General features: G+C 41.4%; 1 protein-coding gene across 1 annotated transcript in view; it reads left to right on the plus strand.

Annotated features, from left to right (window-relative positions):
• CHUK (component of inhibitor of nuclear factor kappa B kinase complex) overlaps window positions 1–25,670 on the plus strand; it is a 44,982-nt gene extending 19,312 nt beyond the window's left edge. Inside the window, 17 exon segments of the mRNA XM_043986922.1 lie at window positions 2,551–2,745; window positions 3,343–3,445; window positions 8,792–8,820; window positions 8,822–8,932; window positions 9,563–9,620; window positions 9,623–9,706; window positions 10,941–11,002; window positions 11,717–11,726; window positions 11,729–11,828; window positions 12,656–12,696; window positions 19,591–19,657; window positions 19,659–19,685; window positions 19,857–20,004; window positions 20,569–20,595; window positions 20,597–20,707; window positions 23,572–23,670; window positions 24,480–25,670. Of these exon segments, the coding sequence (XP_043842857.1) occupies window positions 2,551–2,745; window positions 3,343–3,445; window positions 8,792–8,820; window positions 8,822–8,932; window positions 9,563–9,620; window positions 9,623–9,706; window positions 10,941–11,002; window positions 11,717–11,726; window positions 11,729–11,828; window positions 12,656–12,696; window positions 19,591–19,657; window positions 19,659–19,685; window positions 19,857–20,004; window positions 20,569–20,595; window positions 20,597–20,707; window positions 23,572–23,670; window positions 24,480–24,506 (1,299 nt within the window). The 3' untranslated portion in view covers window positions 24,507–25,670.
• The last annotated feature ends 541 nt before the right edge of the window (window positions 25,671–26,211 follow it).

Consider the following 26,211-nt stretch of genomic DNA (forward strand, 5'->3'; position numbering starts at 1 on the left):
GCCTAACATATATTTACTGAGGGCACAAGAAAGGAGGACAAACTGGACCATTAGATTCAGATATTCCTGTGGACAGTAAAGTGAGATTTACCCTGGAGGCAGATCCTTAGCATGCTGGCATGGTTGCCATTCCCACCTTGTGTCCTTCCCAGAATGCTCTGTGCAAATCCACCCATCCAGGGAATGGAACCCTAAGAGTATTCTAGGAAAGGCTGACCTTGCCACCCTTGTGGTAGATTCTGGAGGCTTTGAAGATAATACTTTATTAGTAGTTATCTAGCCTAAGCACACATCCTAGCTTGAGACTTCTCTAAGCTAGCTTCTGGCAACCCGAGGCCCTTAAATAAATCTGATTTTCATTTATTTTTAATTTTTCCTGATCCTTTCATTCTGAAAACACTTTTTTAATAAGGCTGCCTAACCTGGCTGTAGATGCACAAGATAGAGACTGGAAGAAATGTTTGCCATACTTACTGTAGCCCAAGCTTCTCGTTTATTAAAAGGAAATCTGGGGGGCAGCTAGGTGGGACAGTAGATATAAAGCACCGGCCCTGGATTCACGAGGACCTGAGTTCAAATGTGACCTCAGACACTTTGATACTTACTAGCTGTGTGACCCTGAGCAAGTCACTTAACCCTCATTGCTCTGCAAAAATTAAAGAAAAATTTTATAAAAAAAAAGATAAATAAAAGGGAAGCTGACTGGCTTAAGGTCACACACAGGAAGTCAGTATAGGGCAGATCTGAATCAGGACACTTCCAGTGCCTCATGCTGCTTAGGATGCAACATAGCTTCATTCCTTCTGGTTTCCTTATTCCTAGAAATGGGTGCTAACAGCAGCCCATTTACTCACAGTTAAAACCTGAGAATCTTTGACTCTTCCCTTGCCCTGCATATCACATTTGATCAATGGCCACGTCCTGTTGGATCAACCTCCTCAGTGCTTCTTACATCTCCTTTACATTTTTCCACTGTGACCGTCTAAGTTTTAGACCCTTGTTATCGCTTACCAATACATGTTTTACTCATCTTTCTCCTTCCACCACCTCTTAAGTGAGGCAATTGGGGTTAAGTGACTTGCCCAGGGGTCACACAGCTAGTAAGTTGTTAGTGTCTGAGCCGGATTTGAACTCAGGTACTCCTGACTCCAGGGCCGGTGCTCTATCTACTACTGCGTCACCTAGCTGCCCCGTGTGGTTTGATTTTTAAAAGTGATTGTAATAACCCCTTGAAGAATTTACCCAGAAGGCTGAAACTCATCTTTGCAGAATATAGAACTTTTTTTTTGTATTTATGAATATCAGCATTTTTTTTCAATTATGAAAATTCTCCTTTCTCTCCCATCTACTCCCTTGAACCCCAGTTTGAAAGAGAAAAAGACAAAGAAAACCTAAAACCCTTGTAACAAATATACAGTCAAGCAAAACAAATTCCTAAATTGGCCATGTCCCAAAAAAACGTCTCGATATGCTCTCTGAGCTGTCACTTCTCTGATGGGAGGTGGGTAGGTAGCACGTCTTATCATGAGTCCTCTGGGATCACAGTTAGTGCTCAGATCAGAATTCTTAAGGCATTTAAAAGTTGTCGGATTATCTAATGCTGTTGTTATTTTAGAAACTTTCCCCTGATCTGCGCACCCTTCACCATTCATCCATAAAAGTCTTCCCAGGGTTCCCCTGAACTCTGACCTTCGTCACAGCAGAACAGTATTCCGTCACATTCAGAAAGCAATAATTTGTTGCAAACCTTTCCCCAATTAATTGACACTCCTTTCGTTTCCAATTCTTTGCTACCACCAAAAAAAAAAAGCCACTCAAATATTTTGTACTTTTCTTGGGTCTCTTTGACATACAGGCCTAGTGGTACCATGCCGGGTCACAGGCATGTGCACAGTTTGGTAACTTTTGGGACACAGTTCCATATTGCTTTCTGTAATGATTAGACTAGTTCACAGTTCTACCGAGATCAAGTTAATATGAGTACATGTTTTTTACATTTTTCCTTTTTTGGGTCGGCTTTCTCAATTTGATGGGTATCAGGTAAAGACTCAAAGTTGCTGTAATATGCATTTTTCTAGTGATTTTTTTCAGGTTACTATTGGTAACTTGGAATTAATCCTCTGAAAACTGCCAATTCACATCTTTTGACTATTAATTGTGGAATGACTGTTACTCTTATTTATTATTATTATTATTATTATTATTATTATTATTATTATTATTGGTGAGGCAATTAGGGTTAAGTGACTTGCCCAGGGTCACACAGCTAGTAAGTGTCAAGTGTCTGAGGTCGGATTTGAACTCAGGTCCTCCTGAATCCAGGGCTGGTGCTCTATCCACTGAGCCACTTAGCTGCCCCTACGATTATTAATTTGAATCAGTTACCTATATATCTTAGAAATAAGACCTTTTTCATAGAAACTGGCAGTTTTATTGGCATATAATTGGGCAAAGTAGTTTCAATATCTTATATTTGTATGCCTCATACCCCCTTGCACACAGCAGATAACTGATAAACAATAATTAATCATTATCTTCTCATTTGTACAGATTGCACATATATTAAATATGACTTCTGCAAAGATAATTTCCTTCCAATTGTTGCCTGAGGAGAGTCTTCATTCACTACAATCTCGGATTGAGCATGAGACTGGAATAAATACAGCTTCTCAAGAACTGCTCTTAGAGATGGGAATTTCCTTGGACCCCCGGAAGCCTGCCTCTCAGTGTGTTCTAGATGGAGTAGTAAGAGACTTCTGATATCCCTAGAAAGTGTGTGAGCCTGATTGTGCCCAGGGTTTGCATACTCACTCTCATTCCTCTTAGCTTTGTCTGTTCAGCTCTCTGAGATGCTCAATACGATAAAATAGAATGATGAATGTTTTATATTTTGTCTGAGTTACCTTCCTTATTTAGATCCACATTTCTTACCTTGCTACCCCCATTTTATTTTCTTCCTTTCTTCCATTTGTTTCTGAAGACCTCGAAGTTGTGTAGGCAGACACTTGAGTTCATAGCAAGCCATGCTTTAGGTAACATTGATGACAAAGTCTGAGTCTAATTAAGATTTTCTGATTACCTTTATCCCTGATTATTCATTCCTCCAGTGACATATTTTTACAATTATATTTTTCAAGTTATTGACTATTGATCCTCTACATATATTATGTGCCACACCTGTGTGGAAGATAAGACTGTGCTAAGCAATTTAAGCTAAAACTTCTCATTTATATATTAAAATAGTAAATATCTTCACATTAGTGCCTTCAGGGTATCTGGGAAGAGAGAATTTGGGATACCAGGGCTTTTGTAACAGGCATTCATGGTTTGTTTCTTTTCCAGCGAGGCTGTGATAGCTACATGGTATACTTGTTTGATAAAAGCAAGATCGTCTATGAGGGGCCCTTTGCTTCCAGAAGTTTATCTGAATGTGTAAATTATATTGGTAAGTAATATGTCATTTGTTATCGATCAGGTAGAGTGGTCCTTTGGTATTAACTGGTCTGAACTCCTGTAAAGAAAGGGTTTATCTGTTATGAACTGGAAGGGGGATGACTTGTATGTAGAGTTGATCATTTTTTTTTGAGGTGATGAGACACTGCATTTGATTGTATTCCCTTGGTTTTCTCAGGTAGCTAGGTGGTGCTGCATACAGAACATTAGATTTGGAGTCAGCAAGTTCTGAGTTCAAATCCAGCCTCAGATACTTTCTAGTTGTGTTTACCCTGGGCAAATCACTTAGCCTCATTGTCAGTCAATAAATATTAAGTGCCTGCTATGTGCCAGGCAATGTGCTAAGTGCTAGGGTTACAAATAGGAAAAAGAAATTCAGTCCCTGCCTCAAGGAGTTTACAGTCAAATAGAGGAAGACAGCATACAAAAATAAGCTGAAAGGGGGATTGGGAGGAGGATAAAGGAGAGAGGGAATTTACCTGGGGTTGGGGGGAGGTATTCTTGTGTGGGCATGATGGGTTCTAGTCCTAAAGAATGCAGCTGGTAGGAAATGAAGAGCTGGCTGGCCTGGGAGCCCTCTTTAAATGGAAGCTTTGGGAGGAGGGCTTTACCTTCTAGCCCCACAGTTGAAGGACTGAAGAGGGGACTGCTGAGGTGTGAGTGCCAAGACTGATGCAGCCTCACAGGATGATGAGTTTCCTGTTGATGAGGTTTCCTAGGGTCATGATGGAGTCCAGTCCAAAAGAGTGTAGCTGGTGGTATGCCTCAGTTTTCTCCTCTGTGACATGGGAATAATAAGAGCACCTACTTCCCAGGGTTGTAAGGATCAAATGATAGCACGTTTGTAAAGCAGTTTGCAAATTTTATTAAAGTGTTATATAAATGCAAGTTGTTGTTGCTTCTCTTGTAAGGTGTGAGAGGTGAAGGAAGTTAGCTAAGTGATAGTAAGCAATAAACTAAAGCACCACACAAATACCATGTCATTAAGAAGCTTCCTGATTTGACTGACACTGAGCCTGGGAATGAAAGAGTGGATCTGTGAGGCTCTGAGATGCAGAGAACCCAGGCTGGTGAAGCCAAATTGAGAATATTCTGAAGAGAAGATTTTGTTTTCTGTGGCACATGAGAAGGCTAGCTAGCCTGAGCTTCTGGGAATTGGGTTGGCCCAGGCGAGGCCTTGCAAAAGTTTTCTGTTTCGTTTAGTCTGGAACTGAATAGATTTCTTTTATACTTTGATGCTTCTGTGGAACGGTGCAGTATCATCAGTGTGGATATTCTTTCACTTGTGCAGGTAACCCATCCACGACTTCTTAACACATTTGAGTCTTGTCCATTGCCCCACGTCCTATGAATTTTCCTTTGGTACCGTGTTGCACTTGTGAGCTATCTGTCTGTTATTTCTTGTTCTTGACATCAGACTAATCTATCCCCTTTTTGGGTCATGTGTTTCTAATTGATATGTTTTATTGTACTGTTTGTGTGTCCATGATCATTGGTTTCATGCTGAGCTTTTGCTCATTATGTGTCTCTCCATTGCCCTTTTGGTCACCTTAAATTTTGATTCTTCTCAGATTGTGTTATTGTGGGATATCAGAGCTATCACTGGAACAAGATTGATATAAAAAGGAGCCTAGGAGCAGCTGTAATTGTTTAGTGCTCCACTATTGCACAAACACAATCTTGGCTTCTCCCTTCCCCATTCCCCTTCTGGGTTCGAGACTGATGAACTGGTGAATGGGTTGTCCATTCAGCTGATATCTTTTTCTACCCGTTATGTTCTCCTGTGCAGATTGTTAGGCTGACCTCATGGGGGGCTGTGGTGCAGAATATTCCATGGCTTTCATTTGCACAGAACATTGGTGGAGTGTCACCTCTCTTAGCTTGATTTGATATTTTTTTTTTTCGATTCGATATTGATAACCAAATGATGGGTGAATAGTCATCCGCAATGTCAGGGAGGTCGTGTTTGATTAATTTAGTGGTGCTGAATTAAAACTGGTTGATGCATGGGAGCAGTTCTTATGAAGAAAACTGGGATTTTAGTTGATGTAACTCAGTATGTAATGATACTGTCCCCAAAGCTTAATCTTTGTTACATCACTTCCATATTTCATTTGATCAGCAGGCATTGATTAAACTTGAGTTCTGTACTAGAGGTATTATGGTAGGCTTGGGAGGTAGCAAAGAATGAAACAGTCCCTTCCAACCTTCAAAAGGGGGAGTTTCCTAACATGTCCCTGCCCTCTCAGAGAGAGGACATCTTATAATGAACAATAGAAAATAGCAAGACTGACAGCACATCATCTGTTTCCGCCGTGATAAGCACCCACCAGCTCTGCAGAGGAGAGAGAAGGCTGCGTTCTTTTATCTCCTGACTAACTTTCATGGAAGTGTAGAGGCCCGACCGAAGGAGAGGGACAGCTTCTGTATTCTGTGCCCATGACATCATGTCTTAGTCATTGATCGTGCTGCACTTTGGAAGAGTGATGAACTGAGCTGTATTCAGAGGCGATGGTCTGGATCATAAACTTCCATGACATATGATATTTGAGGAGACTGTGGGTGTGTAGCCTAGACATTGCTTATTGACTTCCTATCTTTAAATATTTGTCAGATTGTCACGGAGTTTAAAAACAGGTATAGGGCAGGTAGGTGGTGCAGTGGATAAAACACTGGCCCTGGATTCAGGAAGACCTGAGTTCAAATCTAGCCTCAGACACTTGATATTTACTAGCTGTGTGATCCTGGGCAAGTCACTTAACCCCAATTGCCTCAACCAAAGAACAAAACAAAACAAAAAAATTAAAAAAAACCCCCAAAACCCCAACCCAGGTGTATTTATTCTGCTTGGACCTCAAATTGAGATTTGTGGGTAGAAGTTAAAGTGAGGCCAGTTTCAGCTCAGCATAGGGAGGAATTTTAGAGCTGTTCAGAAATTGAGTGGGTCATGTAGGGTGATAATAACAGTTGACATTTATATAGTATTTAGGATTTGAAAGCATTTAATATACATTATCTACAGTTGATCCTTGCAGCAAGTTAGTTGCCCGTTATTTCCATGTTTACAGCTAAGGAAATGGAGACTGAGACAGGTTCAGTGACTTGCTTATGGACATACAACTGATGTCTGAGGCAGAACTTGAACCCAGGTTTACCTGACTCAGAGTCTGTCATCCACTAGTCTAGACTGACCCTCTAAGCTGAATCACAGCCAGGTGACTATCACCTGTCAAGTAAGTTACAGGAGGGACTCCTTCATGGAGTGGAAGTTTGAACTGGATTTTTTAAGGTTCTTTCTGCTGCTAAGATTTTTTTGATTCCCTGGGGAGTATTGGGACTCCTGGAAATCACTTGGGGAAATTAGTAAAGATCATTGTCCATGACTCTGAGGTGTTTTTTTTTTTTTAAAGTGAGGCAATTGGGGTTAAGGTGACTTGCCAGGGTCACACAGCTAGTAAGTGTTAAGTGTCTGAGGCCGGATTTGAACTCAGGTACTCTGACTCCAGGGGCGTTGCTCTATCCACTGCGCACCTAGCTGCCCCTCTGAGGTGGTTTTAAATTAGGAAATAAGTCAAAGAAAATGTTAAAGGATGCATGTGGTGGTTGTAACCCAGACTGGAATTGTGTGAGTAGCAGGGATTAAACTAGGCTGTTGTGGATTCTTTACTTGCAAAGATGTAAACACACTGGAAAGAGAATTGGACTGAGTGACAATCAGAATTATTCTAGGTCTTCTGACCTGCTGTGTGACTTTAGGTAAGTCACTTGACTGAACCTCAGTTGCCTCTTTTATAAGAGGGAAAATATCTGTTTTATGGGATTGTTGTGAAGACTAAGTGAGAGAAAGGACTCTGAAGACACTCAAAAGTATACATACTATAAGATTGTGTTAGCTTATTAAAAGAGTCTATAGGGAGAATTAATCTAAATAGTTATAAGGCCAAAAGCTTTCAGGAAAACTAATCCTTTATAGCTGAAGGTGACTCAGGGATCTAAGCCATACATTCTGGGCCCCTGGAGCCATAAAGTGGTCGTCAGCTAGGGTACTGCACTTATCCTTCAGAGTGATCAGTTTAGAAAGCTTTGGAATTCTTTTAAGAGCTCAGAGGCAAAGATTCTTTACGAAGTACTACACCTGAAACATGCTGTTCACTTCCAGATAGAGAGATGATGTACTTAGAGGCAGATGGTAGCATATTTTGAGAGGTGGGAGGGACATGGCTAATGCAGGAATGTGTTTTGCTTGACTATAAATATTTGCAAGGGATTTAATTTTCTTGTTTTCTCAAGTGGGTGGGAGAGGTGAAGGGAGAGAATTTGGAACTGAAGATAAAATTCAGGTTTTACTTGTGTAGCAAAAATAAATGATCAGTTTTGGTTTTTCTTAACATTCAGTTAGCTCTTAAGCTGTTGGATCTGTTAATTACATTGCCAAATTAAAAGGATAATTTCCTAATTTTGGACATTTCTCTGGGGCAGACATAAGCCCTGTAAGACTCATTCTGTTAGAATGAGTAGTACAGCATTGTCATGGGTAGGGTCCCCAACCTCCTCAGGAGGCACTTTTATTTGCCTGTCTTGCACATAGTAGGTAATGTTTGTGTAATTCCTAGAATAGGCCAAGCCATGAGGGATTCTTGGCAGTCCAAACTGGAACATCAAATCATTCTTCTTCTTCTTCTTCTTCTTTTTTTTTTTTTGCAGGGCAGTGAGGTTAAGTGACTTGCCCAGGGTCTAGTGTCTGAGGCCTGATTTGACTCAGGTTCTCTTGAATCCAGGGCTGGTACTTTATCCACCACCACTAGCTGTCCCTCAATTCATTCTTTCTAAACAAAGTTTTACTTGATAGCTCTTGTTTTTTTTGGTTTTATTTTGTTTTTTTGTTTTTAATTTTTGCAGGGCAATGAGGGTTAAGTGACTTGCCCAGGGTCAACCAGCTAGTAAGTGTCAAGTGTCTGAGGCTGGGATTTGAACTCGGGTACTCCTGAATCCAAGGCCAGTGCTTTATCCACTGCGCCACCTAGCTGCCCCCTATAGCTCTTGTTTTTTGCATCACAGTCATATTAGGACTGAGTATCCTTCTCTTTCTTATCCCTGCCACATTTCGGTAACCCTCATAGCAGTGACTTGGCTTGACAGTTTTGCAGGACGCTGTCCTTTGGGTACCTGGCCTAGGTGCTGAGTGAGGGAGATGGTTTCATAATGTCTTTTCTGGAGCCAAGGTTGGTTCCTGCAGCTTCCTTTCAGTGGCCTTTTCATTGACCTTATTTATAGTCACCAGTTCTGCTTCTTTTCCTCTGCATCAGTTTATTCCAAGTCTTTTCTTTTTTCCCCATAGTAAAGGACAGCAAAATCCAGTTGCCCGTTCATGCAGCTGCGTAGAGTATGGGCTGAAGCTGTGCATTATGGTGTCTGGACTCAAGGGAAGACTACAGCAGGCTCCTTCCAGGGCCAGAGAGCAGCAATGTAAGCAGGCCTAGTGGGTCTGAACGGAGGCTATCACAGCACATGGGACCCAGGCCTTGGGGGATACTTTGGCCCTAAGTAAGCAGTGTACCATCTGGTAGTGTGGAACACCAGATGCTGGGCATGAAAGCTCTAGGCAGTGTCAGGGACTTGATCAGAGGTTCCAAGCTATAAGGCCCACATGGAAGCAACGGGGTGCTAGAGTGAAAGAACAGTTTGGTGTCCAAGACCCGAATTCAAGTTCTAATTGCACAGTAGTTGTAGGACCCTGAACAAGTCCTGTAATTTTGCTGAGATGGTAACATAAACATGCAGCTTTTCCGGCTTTAATTTGGGATGCTAATATTTATGTCATGCTGTGAGGAAAGTACTTTGTAAACCCTAAAACACTATGTAAATGGGAGTTGTTCTTGTCCTCTGAACCCTACTGAGTAAAACATCTTGAGTAGCTGCTTGGTCGGCAGTGCTCCAAGATCTTAATTTTGACAGAGAAAACTGAGTGGGAGAAACTTTCTGCATCCTGACCAAGTTTGCCTGTCACTCTGAATAGGAGAGCACAGGGGTGAGGTTGATGGTTTTTATGGAAGCCCTTGGGTTCCTTCTGCAAAATGCGGTTATATCTCTTTGCCCTGATTTAGGTGAGTCTTCTTCGCTATATGCTAACTTAACAAAAATGAAGAATACCATGATCTCAGCATCTCAGCACTGAAAGCAAAATTGCAGTTTTTTCATCAGAGCATCCAAGCTGACTTGGATAGATACAGTGACCAGATGACTTATGGGATATGTAAGTATTCCATGTAGTCTAATGAGAGCCAGGGTGGAACACCTGAAATTGGAAAGGCTTGTCCAAGTGGAGCTGTTATGCTGTTATTATTTATTATTAGGAGAATGTCACAAAAAGGGAAGATAGGTGGTACAGTGATAGAGCAATGACTCTGAAGTTTGGGAGGACATGAGTTCAAATCTCACCTCAGACACTTACTAGTTGTGTGACTCTGGGCAAGTCATTTAAATTGCCTTTAAAAAAAAAATAATCTTGGGGCCATTTCCAGTAGTCCTGATATGTATCTTACCACAGGACCAAGATGGCTCTGGAGGAGAGAGTGAGGTTGGTGACTTTGCACAGCCCCTCCTCACTTTAAAGTCCAATTCAGTGCAAGTCATGACATCACCCAGATGTCATGGTTCTCATCGAGAATGAAAGACAAACAACAACAGTAATAAAAAGGGGGGGATGGGTCTCGGCCCTCTATGCATATACTAGTAGTTGCTTCCCTAGTAAGTTCTGTTTCTGTCTACTGTTACATGTTTCTTTCTTTGTTTTGAACTTCAGGGTTTTTTTTTAATCGTTTGTGATCTTTAATTCTTGCCTACTAATCGCTGTTTAGTGCTTTCCATGTGGAGCTCAAATTCTTTTGTTTTGTGGTATAGGGGTAAGTGTGCCAATGATCTAAAAATCTGTGAACTTCACACTCTGCTCTTAATAGCCACACTGGCTGCACTGCTCTTCCCCTGCCACACAAACACATTTTGGGTTCTATTTTTGACCTCACCACTGGCAGTGGATTCCGTGGCCTTCCATAGCCAACATCTTTTACAGCGTGTTGCCCTGGACTTACTGTCCTTCAGATCCAATATGTGAAGGCATGACCTCTGAATGAGCTCACAAGCACTCTTACTCTTCTCCTTCTCTGGGTGTAAGTCATGTATGGCACTGGCTTTGTGCCAGTGAGTGTCTGCTTTGTGTGAGAGGGCCTGCTCTTCACACTGAGGCCGTCCGGTTAGGAGATAGATCAAAAAAAAAAGCTTGGCCTAAACTGATGCAGAAGAAAGTAAGCAGAACCAGTGACTATTTCCTAAGTGGATAAGTATGAAGCATAATTACCTGATGTATGACAGTGTTTGTAGTCATGATAAAAACCCTGGCCAGGAATAGGGACAGGTTGGCTGGGAAAGCCTCTCTCCTTTGTTTTTGTAATGACTCTTTTTTTTTAAGATAACCCAGACTTTTGTTTCAGCCTCAGAAAAAATGCTAAAAGCCTGGAAGGAGATGGAAGAAAAGGCCATCCAGTGTGCACAGGTAAGCCCTTCTTTGAGATTGATTTCTGCCGTCTTCCCTAGCAATCACCTTTATTTGATGACTAAAAGAACATTGGGACGTATTGACATGACACAGCCATATCTTCTGGGATGTTCCAGACTAGCTTAAGAGGGGTGCTCTGTTCATGTTAGGCACCAGGCCACTTCAGAGGATACAAACTGCATCAAGCCTTTTATCATAACTCTCTTCCCTCCAGAACCCTAGACGTTGTTCTTCTTGCTATTGCCATGTCTTCCCATGATCCTCCACTGATTAAATGAGGGCAGGCGAACATCCTATAGTAGGTTCCTCGGGTTCAGTCATGTGACCTATTCAGGCAGATGAGAGCAGGAGGCAAAAATAACCAGAAAAGCTGCATTGGTAGTTTCTTCAGATTCTCCTATTTTCAGGTTTGAGATTGCTATCTCTTTGTGCCTTGCAGAGAAGAGAGTGGGTGCTGGTTAGATTATTTAGTGAGTCAGATTGGCAAGAGGAGGGCAAAGAAACTAATGGGAAAGTCAGCGTCTTCTTGTGTGGATAATCGATGCATGTCAGAAATGAGGCCTTTTTATATTATACAGAACATTTCTCATTTCCAACATTAAAGCAGCAAGCCCTCTGTCTCTCTTAGACCTTTTCTCCCTCTGAACCCTACTGTGCTTTGTGGGCACAATTGAGGTGTCTGTAAGTGATCCCCCCTTTTGTCTGAATTAGGCCGGTGACATTGGTATTTGGATGAGCAAATCATGGCCCTGCATCGAAGGAAATCGTAGTGCTGCCAGAGGAGCCCTTCTGCAGGCGGCATGGAAGATGTCATGGAGTCTCTGTAAGGGAATCTTGCTCCTTTGGGTCATTAGGGGCTGGAGCCTTGAGCTGGGGGTGACTGATCGATCTTGTCAAGTGCTTGGGTTGTTTCCTGTCTACCTGGCTCTTGAATGTTGTTGAGCAAGTCGTTTTCTGTAGACATGGATTTTTAACATATTTCCAAAAAATGACCCCCTGTAGCCTGAGGTAGGTTTTTTCCTTTAAGTGGAAAGAATGGTCGTCTCTTCCAGTCAGAACATTATCTTAACACTTCTCAAATGTTGCGATTTACTTCTTTGTGTCCTCACTTTTCTCATCTGTAAATGGAATGTTCTACCTCTAAGGGTTGTTGTATATTCATAAGCACTGAAAGGGCTATAGTGAATATGAGTTTCTTCTTTTATCAAAATGGTTGTTCTTTTTTCTGATCTAAGTGAAGTTCTCTGATTATGTGAGTTTTCAGTTTTCCTATTGTTCCCACCCCCCCAGGGAATGTAGCCTTTTAGCCTGAAGTGCTTCTGAGAAACTACAGATTTGCTCATGCTCTATTTTCTAGGAAAGTACTCTAGCTTTTGCCTTCTGAAGAAATACAGTGGATTTGTAATTCAGCATTTTTCATTAATAGATAGCAGTATGTTAAGCACACTATACCTTGGCTCTTTTAACTCTGTGTTTTCTGAAGTGGACACCAAGAACTGCCCTCTGATTTGCTATTAGAATTCTTTGCCTTCTTAAAAATATGGAATATGACTAAACCAGTTAACATTGCTTCCAGTTTGTGGATTATTTACAGATTTAATGACATATGTCATAGCTTGGCTGTAAACAACTTGATTTTTCTTTTGTAAGGGAACAGAAAGCCATTGATCTCTATAAGCAGCTGAAGCCAGGTCTCCAGGTAAGAACTTCCAAAGCCAGTGGTCAGTGTCAACCCACTGTTCTGAGAGGGTTGAATTGAAATCTGGGGCTGCCATACATATGTTTTCATGTGATGCTTGGGGTTTACATAATCTTTACAATACAGGGAAATTGTCACAAGCTTTACAGTTTGGGGAACCCAAGGCAAACAGGAAATGTGAAGTGATGAGGTCTTAGAAGGATGATGGTAGCAGTTGAGAAAAAGCATTAACTCTGTTGGAACTGTTTAGGAAAGTTGGCAGAAACTTAATGTCTTTACACAGTGAAGACCCATATTCAGAGTGGGACAGGGCAGCCCATTTTGAAAAACTACTTGTGTGACTGCATTTGCCATTGGTTACTCTTGTTTGGCCGTCAACAAAATTGACTATAGACAAGTTAGCGTGTGGCTTATTATGGTGGGAAAGAGCAAATTACTGTACATATAACTCTTTCAATTGTTTTTGGTTGTGGGAAGGTTTTATAAGGATTAATGTGGTGGCACCAAAATCACATTCTCATCAAGTGAAACAACTAAAGTAAGTAAAGTGAAAAGCAGTAAATGGAAACCAGAAATACAAGAAAAAGAGGTGTCACGTGTACTTAGTCCCTTGCTTAGACCTCTAAGTGCCTGTATGTGTGCTTAATTGTATGCTTTGTTTTGTGGCATGAGGATTTATTGGGGCTTTGGGGGTGATGACATACCAGCTTCTCACACTGTCTGGTTTTGATGGTTCTTTAGTTGCCCCTGTCCCCAGAGATTGGGACCACGGCCCTTCTCTTGTCCTTCCTCCTCTCCATACTACTTCTCGGTGACAAGTCAGCAGCAGCTTGACCTACTCAGACCAGTTGTTTTAAGTGCAACAAGCTGTTTGCTGTGTGAGAAAGATCATGGAGTACAAATGATCTGTGCAGGTTGGTAGGTTTTGGGTGGCCAGCTTTGACCAGTTTTGACCCGCTTACTTACTTAGAGAATTCTTAGTCATGAAATCGCATCCCTGGGCTGTCCTAGCCTCTCCATCCAGGAAACTCTTCCTCCTGCCTCTCTGCTTCTACCCTGACAGACCAACCCCTCGCTGTGAGGTACCCACCCAGACCAGACTAGTCAGTCTGGTGAAGCTCCTCTTTTGGTTTGATTAGTTTGCTAGGTCAGATTTTGGAGCTGAGTCGATATGACACATTACTTGGTATGATTCTCCTTTCACATTTTCTTACTGCCACTTCAGTCAACAAGCATCATTCATCTGCTGCTTTTCTGATTTCTTCATTGTTCATTTACTTTCTTTCTAGGTCCCACAGATAGTCCTGATTTTAACCTGTTCTTATAAATCACTTGTGAGCATATTTATTTATGTGAAACAATATAGTCAGGAAGCTCTTGTCTATGGAATTTCTAGAAATGACACCTATAATAGGAAGGGTTTGGGGCATGAAATGATTGGGGATGTTTGAGGTGAAATAGCATAAGAGTTGAAAAGTACTTGCTGTTTAATGGAGACTAGTGGAGCTGCGGAAAAACTTAAGGATATCTGGTGCCCTTGGATTAGTTTACTAAAATTGGGTGAGAATCATGCAACTTAGAAAATCTTGGGATATACAGACATGACCTTCTGGTAGCCAGTTGGAGCCATGGCCACCACCTTAGGAGCAGTGTCCATCCTGCTGAATCACCTTGCTTCACTACTTTCCCGAGGTCTCAAGCAGCAGAGTTTCCTCCTTCCTCAAGTGCTTTCAGTGCAGTCTGCCTTAGCAAACATGTTTATATCTATGTATTTTTTTATATTTAAGAATTTTATTTTCCAGGTTACATGTAAAATACAAATTTTGACATCAGTTTTTTTAAACTTTGTGTTCCAAAATTCTCTTCTCCCCTGTCCCCCCAAACTCAAGCAATTCAGTATAAGCAAATACATGAGCAGTCATGCAAATCATTTCCACATTAGCCAGGTTGTGAAAGAAAATAGACAAAAACAAAACTTCAGATAAAGAACTAACAAAAAAAATGATGTTTCAATCTGTATTCAAATACTCTCAGTTCTCTCTAGATGGATTGTATTTGTCAAAAGACCTTCAGAAGGGTCAGCTAGATGGCACAGTGGATAAAGCACCGGCCCTGGAGTCAGGAGTACCTGAGTTCAAATCCGGCCTCAGACACTTGACACTTACTAGCTGTGTGACCCTGGACAAGTCACTTAACCCCAATTGCCCCGCAAAAAAAAAAAAAAAGACTTCAGAGTTGTCTTTTATCATTGCATTGCTGAAAATACCAAGTCATTCATAGCAGATCATTCACAATATTACTGTTATTTTTGTATACAGTACATTTCACTTTACATCAGCTCATGCAAGGTCCTTCCAGGTCTTTCTCGATAGCATCCTGCTCATCATTTTTTTTTTTTAGTAGTAAACTACCGTATATAGTAACTTTAAAGAGAGATTTCCTTACAATAAACCCATGAGGTTGATTATGCAACAACCGTAATAGATACAATTTTATAGTACCTTATACTTGACAAATAATATTTCTTTACAATAACCAGAAAGTAAGTACCATTATGTTTTGCCCTACATCATCATCAATCATCATCCATCATTATTTTATTTTTTAATTTTTTATTAATTTTTTTTTAGTGTGAGCAATTGGGGTTAGTGACTTGCCCAGGGTCACACAGCTAGTAAGTGTTAAGTGTCTGAGGCCTGATTTGAACCTTCAGATTACTCCTGACTCCAGGGCGGTGCTCTATCCACTGTGCATCTAGCTGCCCCCATCATCCATCATTATAATCATCTTACATTACTCTTGCCTCTGCTTCAAAATTTTTTCACATTTACTATTAACTCTTTCCCTCCATCTTATTCTTCCCATGAATTTAACTCTATTTTCTATCTTCTTTTACCACTATCCCTCTCAAAAGTGCTTGCTTCTGACTGCCCCCCTCCCCTGCTTTGCCATCCCTTCTTTCACCCCTTCCTTCTCATCTCTTTCCCCTCCTACTTTCATGCAGAGTTAGATAGATTTACTCCACCAATTGAATGTGTATGTTATTCCTCCTTGAGCCAACTCTGATGAGATTAAGATCTCTGAGCCAATTCTGGGTGAGTGTAGGCTTATTCACTGCCTCACTCCTCCTCCATTTCTCCCCCTACTCCATAAGTCCTTTCCTGCTTCTTTCATGTGAGATTTCACCCCATTCTACCTTTCCCTTCCCCTCCTCCAGTGCAATCCTATCCCCTCTCACTTTTACCCAGATGTCATCATGGGGCAGCTAGGTGACACAGTGGACAAGCACCCACCCTGGACCTAGGAGGACCTGAGCCCAAATACAGCCTCAGACACAAAACCCTCATTAACCCTGTGACCCAGGCATGCACTCAACCCTGACTGTACCAACAAAAAAAATGATAAAAAATAAATGCTTTACAGATATCCCTTCATAAATCATTCCCCACCTGTGCCCTCTGTCTAATAATTATTCCTATCATCTGCCCTAATACTGAGGAAAAGCTTTATGAGTTAAATGTATCATCTTCCCATGAAGTATGTAACAGTTAAGCTTTTTAACATCCCTCATGATTTCTTTTCCCTGTTTACGTTTTTATGCTTCTCTAGGGTCTTGTATTGAAGTCACATTTTCTATTCAGGTCCTTTCATCACGAATACCTGAAATCCTCTTTTTCACTGAAGTCCCATTTTCCCCCTTGAAAGATTATACTCACTTTTGCTGGGTAGGTGATTTTTGGTTGTAATCCCAATTCCTTTGCCCTCTGGAATATCATATTCCATGCCCTCTGATCCTTTAATGTAGAAGTTGCTAGATCTTGTGCTATCCTGACCATGGTTCCATAGTATTTGAATTGTTTCTTTCTGACTGCTTGCAGTATTTTCTTCTGACCTGGGAGAGCTCTGGAATTTGGGTATAATATTCCTGGAAGTTTTCATTTTGGGATCTCTTTCCGGAGGTGATTTGTAGATTCTTTCAATTTCTATTATAACTTTTCCTTCTAGAATATCAGGACAATTTTCTCTGACAATCTCTGTCTAAGCTCTTATTTCAATCATGGTTTTCAGGTAGTCCAATAATTTTCAATTATCTCTCCTGGATTTTATTTTCCAGGTCAGCAGTTTTTCCAAGAAGATATTTCACATTGCCCTCTATTTTTTATTCATTTTATTTGCTTTATTGTGCCTTGGTTCTCTCTTAAAGTCTCTAGTTCCATTTGTTCATCCTAATTCTTGCAATTCTTTCTTTTCTTTTTTTTTTGGTGAGGCAGTTGAGTTTAAGTGACTGGCCCAGGGTCACACAACCAGGAAGTGTTAAGTGTCTGAGGCTGGATTTGAACTCAGGTCTTCCTGAATCCAGGGCTTTTTCCACTGTGCCACCTAGCTGCCATCATGGCAATATTTTCTTCAGAGAGCTTTCAATTTGAATTTTCAACTGTTGACTTCTTTCTCATGACTTTCCTGCATCACTCTCATTTCTCTTTCTTTTTTTCCTCTACCTACTCTTACTTTATCTTCAAGTCCTTTTTGATCGCCTCTATGGCTGAGACCAATTCAACTTTTTCTTGGAAGCTTTGGATGTAGGAGCCCTGACATGCTATCCTCTTCTGAGGGTGCACCTCAATCTTCTCTGTCACTAAAAAATCTTTCTATTGTCCACACCTTTTCTGCCTGCTCATCTTGCCACTCTGTTCTTGACTTTTAACTCCTTCTTAAAGGGGGCCCTGTTTCCAGGCTGCACTGTTTGTCCAAGCTTCAGGGGGTCCCAGGTGGTATGATTTAGGGAGGGGCAGGTTCTTCACTTTGCCTGGCCTATGCTCTGGTCTGTAAATAACCCCAGGCCAATTTGCTAATTAACTAGGTAACAAAATTTTGTTTGCTGTGGTTGTTAGCTCCAATGAGCCTGCACACCTCCCCCCCTATGGGCCACTCAGGATTTCTTCCTGGTTCCCCACCTGGGTAGGACGACCTAATTCCTCCTCAGCTCCTGAAGAAAACCCTATAGTCTTCCCCCCTCCCCGCCCCTCCCCCCCCCCAGCCGGCCAGTGGTTCAGCCCTCTCACAAGACCATGAGCTTAGTTCCAGAAGATGCTGGTGCCGCAGCCTGATTGGGAGGCTCAGGGGTAAATTTCTCTGGTGCAGCCTTTCTGGGGCTGGTCTGTATTGGCGTGACCACAGGGTTGGGTTCCACTCTTGCCCCTGACATAGCAGCCCCCTCCTGCCGAACTTCTAAGCTGTGTTTGGCTGGAAAATTATCTCATCCCGTCTTTTTGTGGGTTCTGCTGCTCCAGGAATTGTCTTATGGCCATTATTTGGAGTTTTTTTGGAGTAATTGTGTCAGGAGCTCTGAGAGCTTACAGCATTTCCTCCCCCATACTTGGCTCTAGCAAAACAAATTTTTTAAAGTGCTTACTATGTTGTAGGCACTGGTACACATCAAGAGAGTGATAAAGCAGTCCTTTATGTTCAAGAAACTTGTGTTCTGTCATTCACCATTGCTGTTTCCTATGCACTTACGTACATATGTTTTGTATGTTCCTCTATACCAATCTAATCCAAGTTGAATGTAAGCTCCTTGAAGGCAAGAACCATTAGCATTTTTGTCTTTGTATCTCCAGCAACCTGCAAGGCAGTAAACCTTGCACATAATAAGCATTTAAGTAATGTTTATTGTATTTAGTTGAATGTCTCTGTCATATATAAATGATTGCAACCCTCACAGGTCTAGAGCCAAGAAAAATTCAAGTGTACTGAACAATGGACCTACATATCTGGGCCATCCTGGACTGGCCATACTTCCGAATTTAGTCAGTCTCTATTGAAGGAACATCTAGGTGGTGCAGTGACTAGATAGAGTGACAGAGTGCTGACCTCGGGAAGAATTATCTGACCAGCTGTGTGACCTGGGCAGAATGACTTCACTCTGTTTGCCTTAGTTTCTTCATCTATAGAAATGAGCACAGAAGGAAATGGCAGCCACTCCAGTATCTTTGCCAGAAAACCCCAAATAGGGTCATGAAGAGTTGGACACGACTGAAAAATGACTTGAACAAGAACAAAATCTCTACTGAAGCAGCATGATGTAGTGAAAAGGGCATTTGACTTGGGAGTTAAGGAACTTGGGTTTAGTCCCAAGTCTGACACTAACTTAGCACAAGTAGGTCACCTAACCTCTCTAATCTTCAGTTTCCTCTTCTGTTAAATGTACTATCCAACCCCCAGGGTTGATGTGAGAAAACATTTTGTGAACCTTAAAATACTAGATCAATTTGAATTACTGTTACAATTATTACATTTTATTTGACCTATTCTGGTATTCTTTCATTTACCAAATGAGACTTTGAATTTAATGCTAATGTTTTCAAAGTTTGGGCTAGAGCTCTTTGTTGTCAAGGCGGGTTGGTAAAGAGAGACTGTCCTTGCTATTTATGACTTTTTTTTAAGTATTAGGTGTCTAAGCTTTATTTTCAATTTTTAAAAAGTAATAAAACATTCTTAATTTAAAGTTTTGATTTACGATTTTTATCCTCCTTCTCTTGCTCCTCCGACCCCTCCCTGAGGCGGCAAGCAATCAGATAGGGTTATGTATATACTTTATGTAAACCATTACCATATTAGTCATTTTGTATAAGGAAACCTGAATAAAGAAAGAAAATTGAAAGAAAGTGAAAAAATGCATACTTCAGTCTGTGTTCCATCGATATCAGTTCTTTTCTTTGGAGGTTAATAGTATTGTTCATCAATAGTCCTTTGGGCTTGTCTGGATCGTTGTGCTATTGCTGAGAATAGCTGTCATTCACAGTTCATCACACAGTATTGCTGTCTCTGCGCCAATGTTGTCTTGGTTCTGCTCACTTCACTATACCTCAGTGATGATTTCTTACAGATCATTCCTACAGTGATAGCTCTGAGATGGTGAAGATCATTGTACTGACTGGTCAGAACTGGACCGAGTCTCAAGGAGTTGTTTGGCCATCTGAGGTAGAAATTCTCTTTTTCTCCCTGTATTAAAGCCCAGAATCCCAAGCCAGTTCCTTCCAAAGTGTGGTACATATGCTCAGCGGAGAGCAGCGTAGTGCTGTGCTCGTATTTGTTCTAATTCTTTAGGGGCTCGGTCCTTCCTCTGACACTGACCATGGCTCTTCTCTCCAGCAAGTTGTTGGGCTGTAAGCAGAAGATTATTGACCTGCTCCCCAAGATGAAGTGGCCCTCAACAGCATCAAAGAAGCTGACAAACACAGTCATGTTGAAGCAGGGGAAGAGGCAGAGGGAAATTTGGCATCTGTTAAAAATTGCTTGTGTAAGTCATATTCCCTTGAAGGTTGTTATTCCCTGCCAAGGTGATGTAGGAGTATGAGGAGCTAAGCTTTCTTTCAGGTATGTGTTTCCTAGCAGGCTAGAATGCTGCTCCTAGAGGTCCTTGGCTGGCAGGCATTGAGAGCCGTCCCCTCTTATCATCTTCCCTCTGCTGGCCTGTTTCTTATCCCTAGGACCACTCTAGTGTATGAACATGGAGTGGCTATATCTAGAGGAGCTTTTGGAGGAAGTCCCAGTGAGAGGTGTTTGCTCTGCTCCTTCTGGTGCTAAGACTGTCCCATTAGATACTCTCTTGGGGGGAGGGGGGGTTCTATGCTCCTGCAGGGAGAATACTCCAAAGAACCCATTGGAATACTAGGAGGGATGGGTTTTAAGGCTTTAGATTTGTTGAGTTGGTGGGCCAAAGATTGCTGAAGGAATGGTGGTGCATAAAGGCCTGTGAAACAACACATTGGCTGCATACGTGATAGATTTTAGAAGTTAAAATGACAAAGGGTATGAGATAAGTAGATAATGCTATTTGACTTTTTTTCCCCCATCTTTTTAGACTCAGAGTTCTGCTCGATCCCTTGTTGGGAACCAGTCTAGAAGGTGCAGTCACTACTCCAACTCCTGCAGGTCTACCTTCAACTTTGACAGCCCCCATGCCCCGTTCTCTGTCGTGTGGCACTAAGTGCTCCGGATGGGTGGGTGCTCTTTTTAACAGTCCTTAGTTGTTAGAAGAAAATAGGAATATATTTGTTGTTGTTTTCCACCCGAAAATCAAGAATTTTGCTCTCTCTTTTGGTTTATTGTGCCTTCCGTTCTTCCTGAATCCCCTCCAGTCACTCTCAGATTGCAACTCTGGAAAAATCAATGGTACCAACTAGGGGCCCAGCCCACGGTTATCTGGTGGTGATGGTGGTGGTGGTGGGGAGCCACGTATAACACACCAGAGAGCTAAATGTTCTGCATCTTACTCTTATGAGAGTCACATGACAGGAAAGAAAACTGATGTATTTTTTTTTTTAAAGAAAGCATTTCCACAGTCCATTCTGAAGTCAGTAAAGCTTCAGCCTCAGATCCGGCTCGCTGCTAATTCTGTAGTACAGTAGAACAATTGATCATAGCGGTTCCAGGATAATGTCTGCCAGAAAGAATGAGAAACCTTTCGATGCTTAGTAGGTCTCTTCTGCCTTCAGGTTCATGAAGCAAGAAGAATTGAACTAGCTGGCCTGTTGGGGTCTATCCAGCTCAGATCTGTGGTTCTGAGGAATAAGCTCTTAGAATAAATGCTACTAGTTATGAAGTTCCAAGTCTGTTGGCATTTCCTAGATATTTATTATCAGAGGGCGTCTTTGCTCACTCAGTCCATAATATGCTATGTCCTGGTGATGAATTGTGCACCTGTCCCTTGACCACAAGCCTAGTTGAGGTGGAAAAAGTCTATCTCCAGATGGCTGCTGATTTTTCATTCTTTTGACTACAGTACCTACTAGAGCATGAAGGGTGAGGTCCGCATGAGTGAGGTGACTTATTTCCACTGATGGGGCTTCTGAAATACTGGAAAATAGTCCTAATTTCACTTGTTCTTCCAATTGGAATTGTAAGCAGACCACTGAGTAGTGTTGCTCTTCCCATACATCTTTCTCTCTCTACACGCCCAAGCTGGTGCTTTCCTTTAGTGATGTTGGGGTCTGTTTCAGAGGATCGTTCACTTTATGGGGGAGACCACCAAATGACCCCTCCCTCCATCCCCCAACTTCACTCCCAACCCTGCCTCAGGTGCTTGGATCATGATGATGATCAAGGCTCAAGACTTCCTTAAATGCCTTCTTAAGCCACTGGACAGAGAGATTTGAAGCAATTTAAGGTCATTTTAATGTGCATTGTACTTTTTTGGAGTTTGGTTATCTCTGCTTGTTCATTTATTAGCCACAAGTAATAGGGTAGGCCACAGTTCCCTAGGATGGGCTGGAAATTAGGTTGATTTGGTCAGTTTGAATTTTTGAATAGCCACAGTTCAAGCAGGCATAGTTAGAATTGACAGTGTGGACAGAATCCAAATTGATTAACTTGCATTTGATTAATGACACAGCTGGGTGGCATCTATCAGGGAGGGCTTTAGGGAGTAGAGAATGTGAAGGTGCTATGGGAGTTCTTTTGGTGTTCTCTGTGAGGCCTGATTTACCAGCGTTATGCCAAGTGGTCAGTGGAGAATGGGCAGCGTGATGGGCTAGAGTCAGGAGCTCTGGGTTAAATTCTGCCTCAGGACACTTAATGACTATGTGACCCTGCACAAGGACACTGATCTCTCTCAGCCTCATTTTCTTCCTCTGTAAATTGAGAGGATGGGACAGATGGCCTTCATGATCCCTCCAGCCCTACGGCTTTGATCTATGATCTTTGATAGAAAAGAATAATTCATGTAAGTAGTAGAGGGAGATAGAAGTACCAGAGTCTACCTGTGGTCTTTGTCTGTCTGGAGAGAATGTAATCAGGTAATTTCATTCTTAGATTTTGGGAGAGGAACTGGTGTCTTTGCACACTAAGAATTGTTTCCCCATTGCATTTGTTTGGCTGGGATGTTTCTCATGTTTTTTATTTTCAGATACTAGTTTAATCTTTTAACTTCAAATCCAGTACTGTAGGAAGGGATTACCTTCTTCTTCAACATCTCAAGCAAGAGAAGGTCCTAATTTGTTAACATCTACGAACAACCACAAACGTAATCATGTTAACTCAGTGTACAAGCAACAACTCTTTGCAGGATCCTTTCTGAATCTTTTGATAGTGGGTCTGGCCAGGGGTTTTGTTTTATACAGTCATCCCTTGACATTGATGGGTTTCACATTCACAGTTTTGGTTGTTCATGGGTTGGGCCATCAGTAATTAAATGGCAATTTTTGGAGATTTGCTGCTACAGAGTATCGCAGACAATGCACATATATAAAGAAAACTAAAAAAAAAAATAGCAGGTCATAAATGCTGCTTATTATTAATCTATTTTTATATTTATTATCATAAGTATACACATTTAAATTTATAACACAGTTAAATTTTGTTAGAAGTTTTAGTTCGCTAAAGAATTACAGGCTAGCACGCTCTTTGGGACATCTGCCATTTAGACTCAGTCACGTGATTTTCTCTCCTAGTATCTTCTGCTTTTGTAGAAGGAAATCTTTGAAACAATTGCTGCAGCTCCATCTGTAGCTGCAAAGACCGCATAGTGTGTGAGATACTAACTCTCTTGTGTAGAAACTGCAATTTTTTTATGGGTGGCATTGTGTTGTTTTACTTGTTTATTTGTTAAATAAAGAAGATCAGAATTATTAAAAATAAAGTGTTGGGCTGGGGCCTAGAGTCATTTGCAGTTTTTCACATTTACAGTGGGGAACCCTGCGAAATGTTGAGACACATCTGTAAATCTTTTACTGATTTGTCAGCCTCTTTCTAAAGTTATGGAAAAACAAAAGGCACTTGGTTGGTATGCATCTGGTCTGTAATTTGATATCAAAGAGAAGAAAACATCATCTCCCTTTGCCTAAGTTTAAATTATTTTGTTCTACAGAGAACTTTTACACAAATAGTAGAAGAAAATCTGAATTATCTTGGCTGCTTGAGTACTGTTATTCGTGAGGCAACAGAGAGAACAGGTAAGAGTCTGATGGTAAGTCTTTATACTTTCCTCTCCTTGCCCTAGCTGGGCTATAGCAGGCAGACTATTTGACATTAAAAATGCTCCTCCCAGGGAAGGAGCTGTATGTAGATAACCATTCAGTTCTCCAGAGTCTGGCACCTGGGAACCTTGAACATTTTTTACATGAGTACTTTTGGTGGAACTACTTAGGTGATCATTTGTTTGCATCTGTCTGGTTTTTCTTTGTTCATTTTGCTCTTTCAAGTGGGTAGACTGTGTCTCCTAACACAGCAGTTAACATTTATGTTTGGGGAAGGACACTTCTGACTTGAAAAACTATTTGCTGTTGCATGTATGCTGAGTTAACCTGATTACATTTGCTGTTCATAGATATTAACAAATTTTTTTTTTTAATTTTAAGTGAAGCACTTGGGATTAAGTGACTTGCCCAGGGTCACACAGCTAGTAAGTGTTAAGTATCTGAGGCTGGATTTGAACTCAGGTCCTCCTGACTCCAGGGCCGGTGCTCTATCCACTGTGCCACCTAGCTGCCCCGATATAACAAATGAATAAGAGTATTCAAATATTCTGTTGGTGTGGAAAATACTGTGATGATAAAATTTTGGAAAGCCTGACTGCCTAAGCTTTGCTACACCTGAGCCTCCAGTTAATTTCCCCACTAAATACTTCTGTTTCAGTGTTTGCCTTTCCTCTTTTCATTTGCAAGTTGCCAGAGATGATTATAAAGTTCTTTTGAAAGCTGTTGTCGTGCAAAGAAAAAGGCATTTCTGATCTCATTCATCTTTTCTATTTTTTTTTATTTTTTGTGTTGGCTTTAGAGTCTTGACTGGAGTTGGCTGAAATAGTGATGGCCTGTGACTATCCCAAGCTCATGAAGATAATTGATCGTTCCCATGTATCTGCCGACACCAGGATATGCTCTAGGCTTCCGTGTACAAGGATTGGTTTTCATTCATTTTAACCTGTGTTAAATGGTCTGACTGGCAACGGCTTCTTATCAAATGTTTACCAAGTACAGCTACCTGGGAAAACTGCGAGCCATCCTTTTGAATGCTTCACAGTTCTGCCATCCGATTTTTTTTCTTCTCCTTTAGGCATTTTTTTTTTTTTAATGAGGCAATGGGGGTTTAAGTGACTTGCCCAGGGTCACACAGCTAGTAATGTTAGGTGTCTGAGGAGGATTTTGACACTCAGGTCCTCCTGACTCCAGGGCCGGTGCTCTGTCCACTGCGCCACCTAGCTGCCCCTTCCTTTAGGCATTTTTAACTCCACACAAATACTGGTCAAGAGGGGCCTTATGAAAGTGGAGGAGAACACACGAGCGCTGGGGTCGGGGCGGGGGACGAGGAGAACCTTCACCAACAGCATTCATATGCTGGCTTTCTTTCTGAGAATGAATTCTTTGGGTTGTGAGTTTACTTCTAGCTGTTGAGGTATTTGATCAGAGTAAATGCACATTATGGTCGGGAACTCACAACTTTTGTTCACATTGGCCTTTTTTATTTCTGACTTCAGAATATTTTCCAGGAAATTGAGGTAATTAGTGTTGATTAAAAAATACAGATATTGTTCCTACACCCACTGGCACCAGAGACACTACCACAGGAGTGAGAATAAACACGTACTTAATCACACCAGACTTTTCAGAGTGAACTGGGCACGGCTTTGTTTCCTATTCCTCTCACAATACCTTTGGTATCTGTCAGAGTGGGGTCAATTTTCCAAAGAGTTTGACTGGTGGTGTAAATGTCTTGTGTACACTGACATGTAAATGTGTTTAAAATGTACATTAATAATGACTTCTTCTGTAATTTATATGGAATTAAGAGAGCAGCTTTTATAGATCCTACAAGTGTCAGGTAAACATGAATGTTTCAGGAGTTTTAATAGCTTTTATTGTGTAAATTTTCATACAGTGTTTCAGAGAAAACGATTGTACAAAGAAGACAGATGTTTTTGTATTACGCACTAAATAATGTTTTATGTATTAAATGATTTTAGTCTCAGTAGTCAATTAAGTTCTTGTGTTGGAGTAAGAAATTGCTTTTTGAATAATCTTGCTTGCTAAGGTCAGCAAACTAAATTATACTAGAGAATGTGAGGTCTCTTGGGCAACTTCGTCCCACAGAGTGGAAGGGTGACTGTGTCAACTGTTAGTGATTCTTCCTGGTGACCAGTTTAGACTCTCGAAATGTCTTTGATAGCACTTTGGAGGTTATTAGCATATGCTCTGAGCACTGTGAGGGACAGAAGCAGGACACAAGTCGGGTCCAGATGAGGGCCACAGAAAGGGATCATTAAGGAGCCTAATGGAAGTATGGTGGGTGCAAGGCAGCTCTACATCCATTCCAGGGACATAGTAATGGCTTAAGGAGGCATCCTGTGGGCTCTTTGAGGAGAGATGGGAAGGTAGGGTCAGTGGGTACAAGGAAGCCAAAGGGGGATGATTAACAATGAAGAGCTCTTCCAAAAAGACTAAGTCTGGAGAAATGACCCTGCAAACAGACATTGAAGGTCTAGGAAAGAAAATGAGGGCACAGTGAGCGATGA

The sequence above is a fragment of the Dromiciops gliroides genome, chromosome 2 (assembly GCF_019393635.1).
Source record: "Dromiciops gliroides isolate mDroGli1 chromosome 2, mDroGli1.pri, whole genome shotgun sequence".
Taxonomy (NCBI): domain Eukaryota; kingdom Metazoa; phylum Chordata; class Mammalia; order Microbiotheria; family Microbiotheriidae; genus Dromiciops; species Dromiciops gliroides.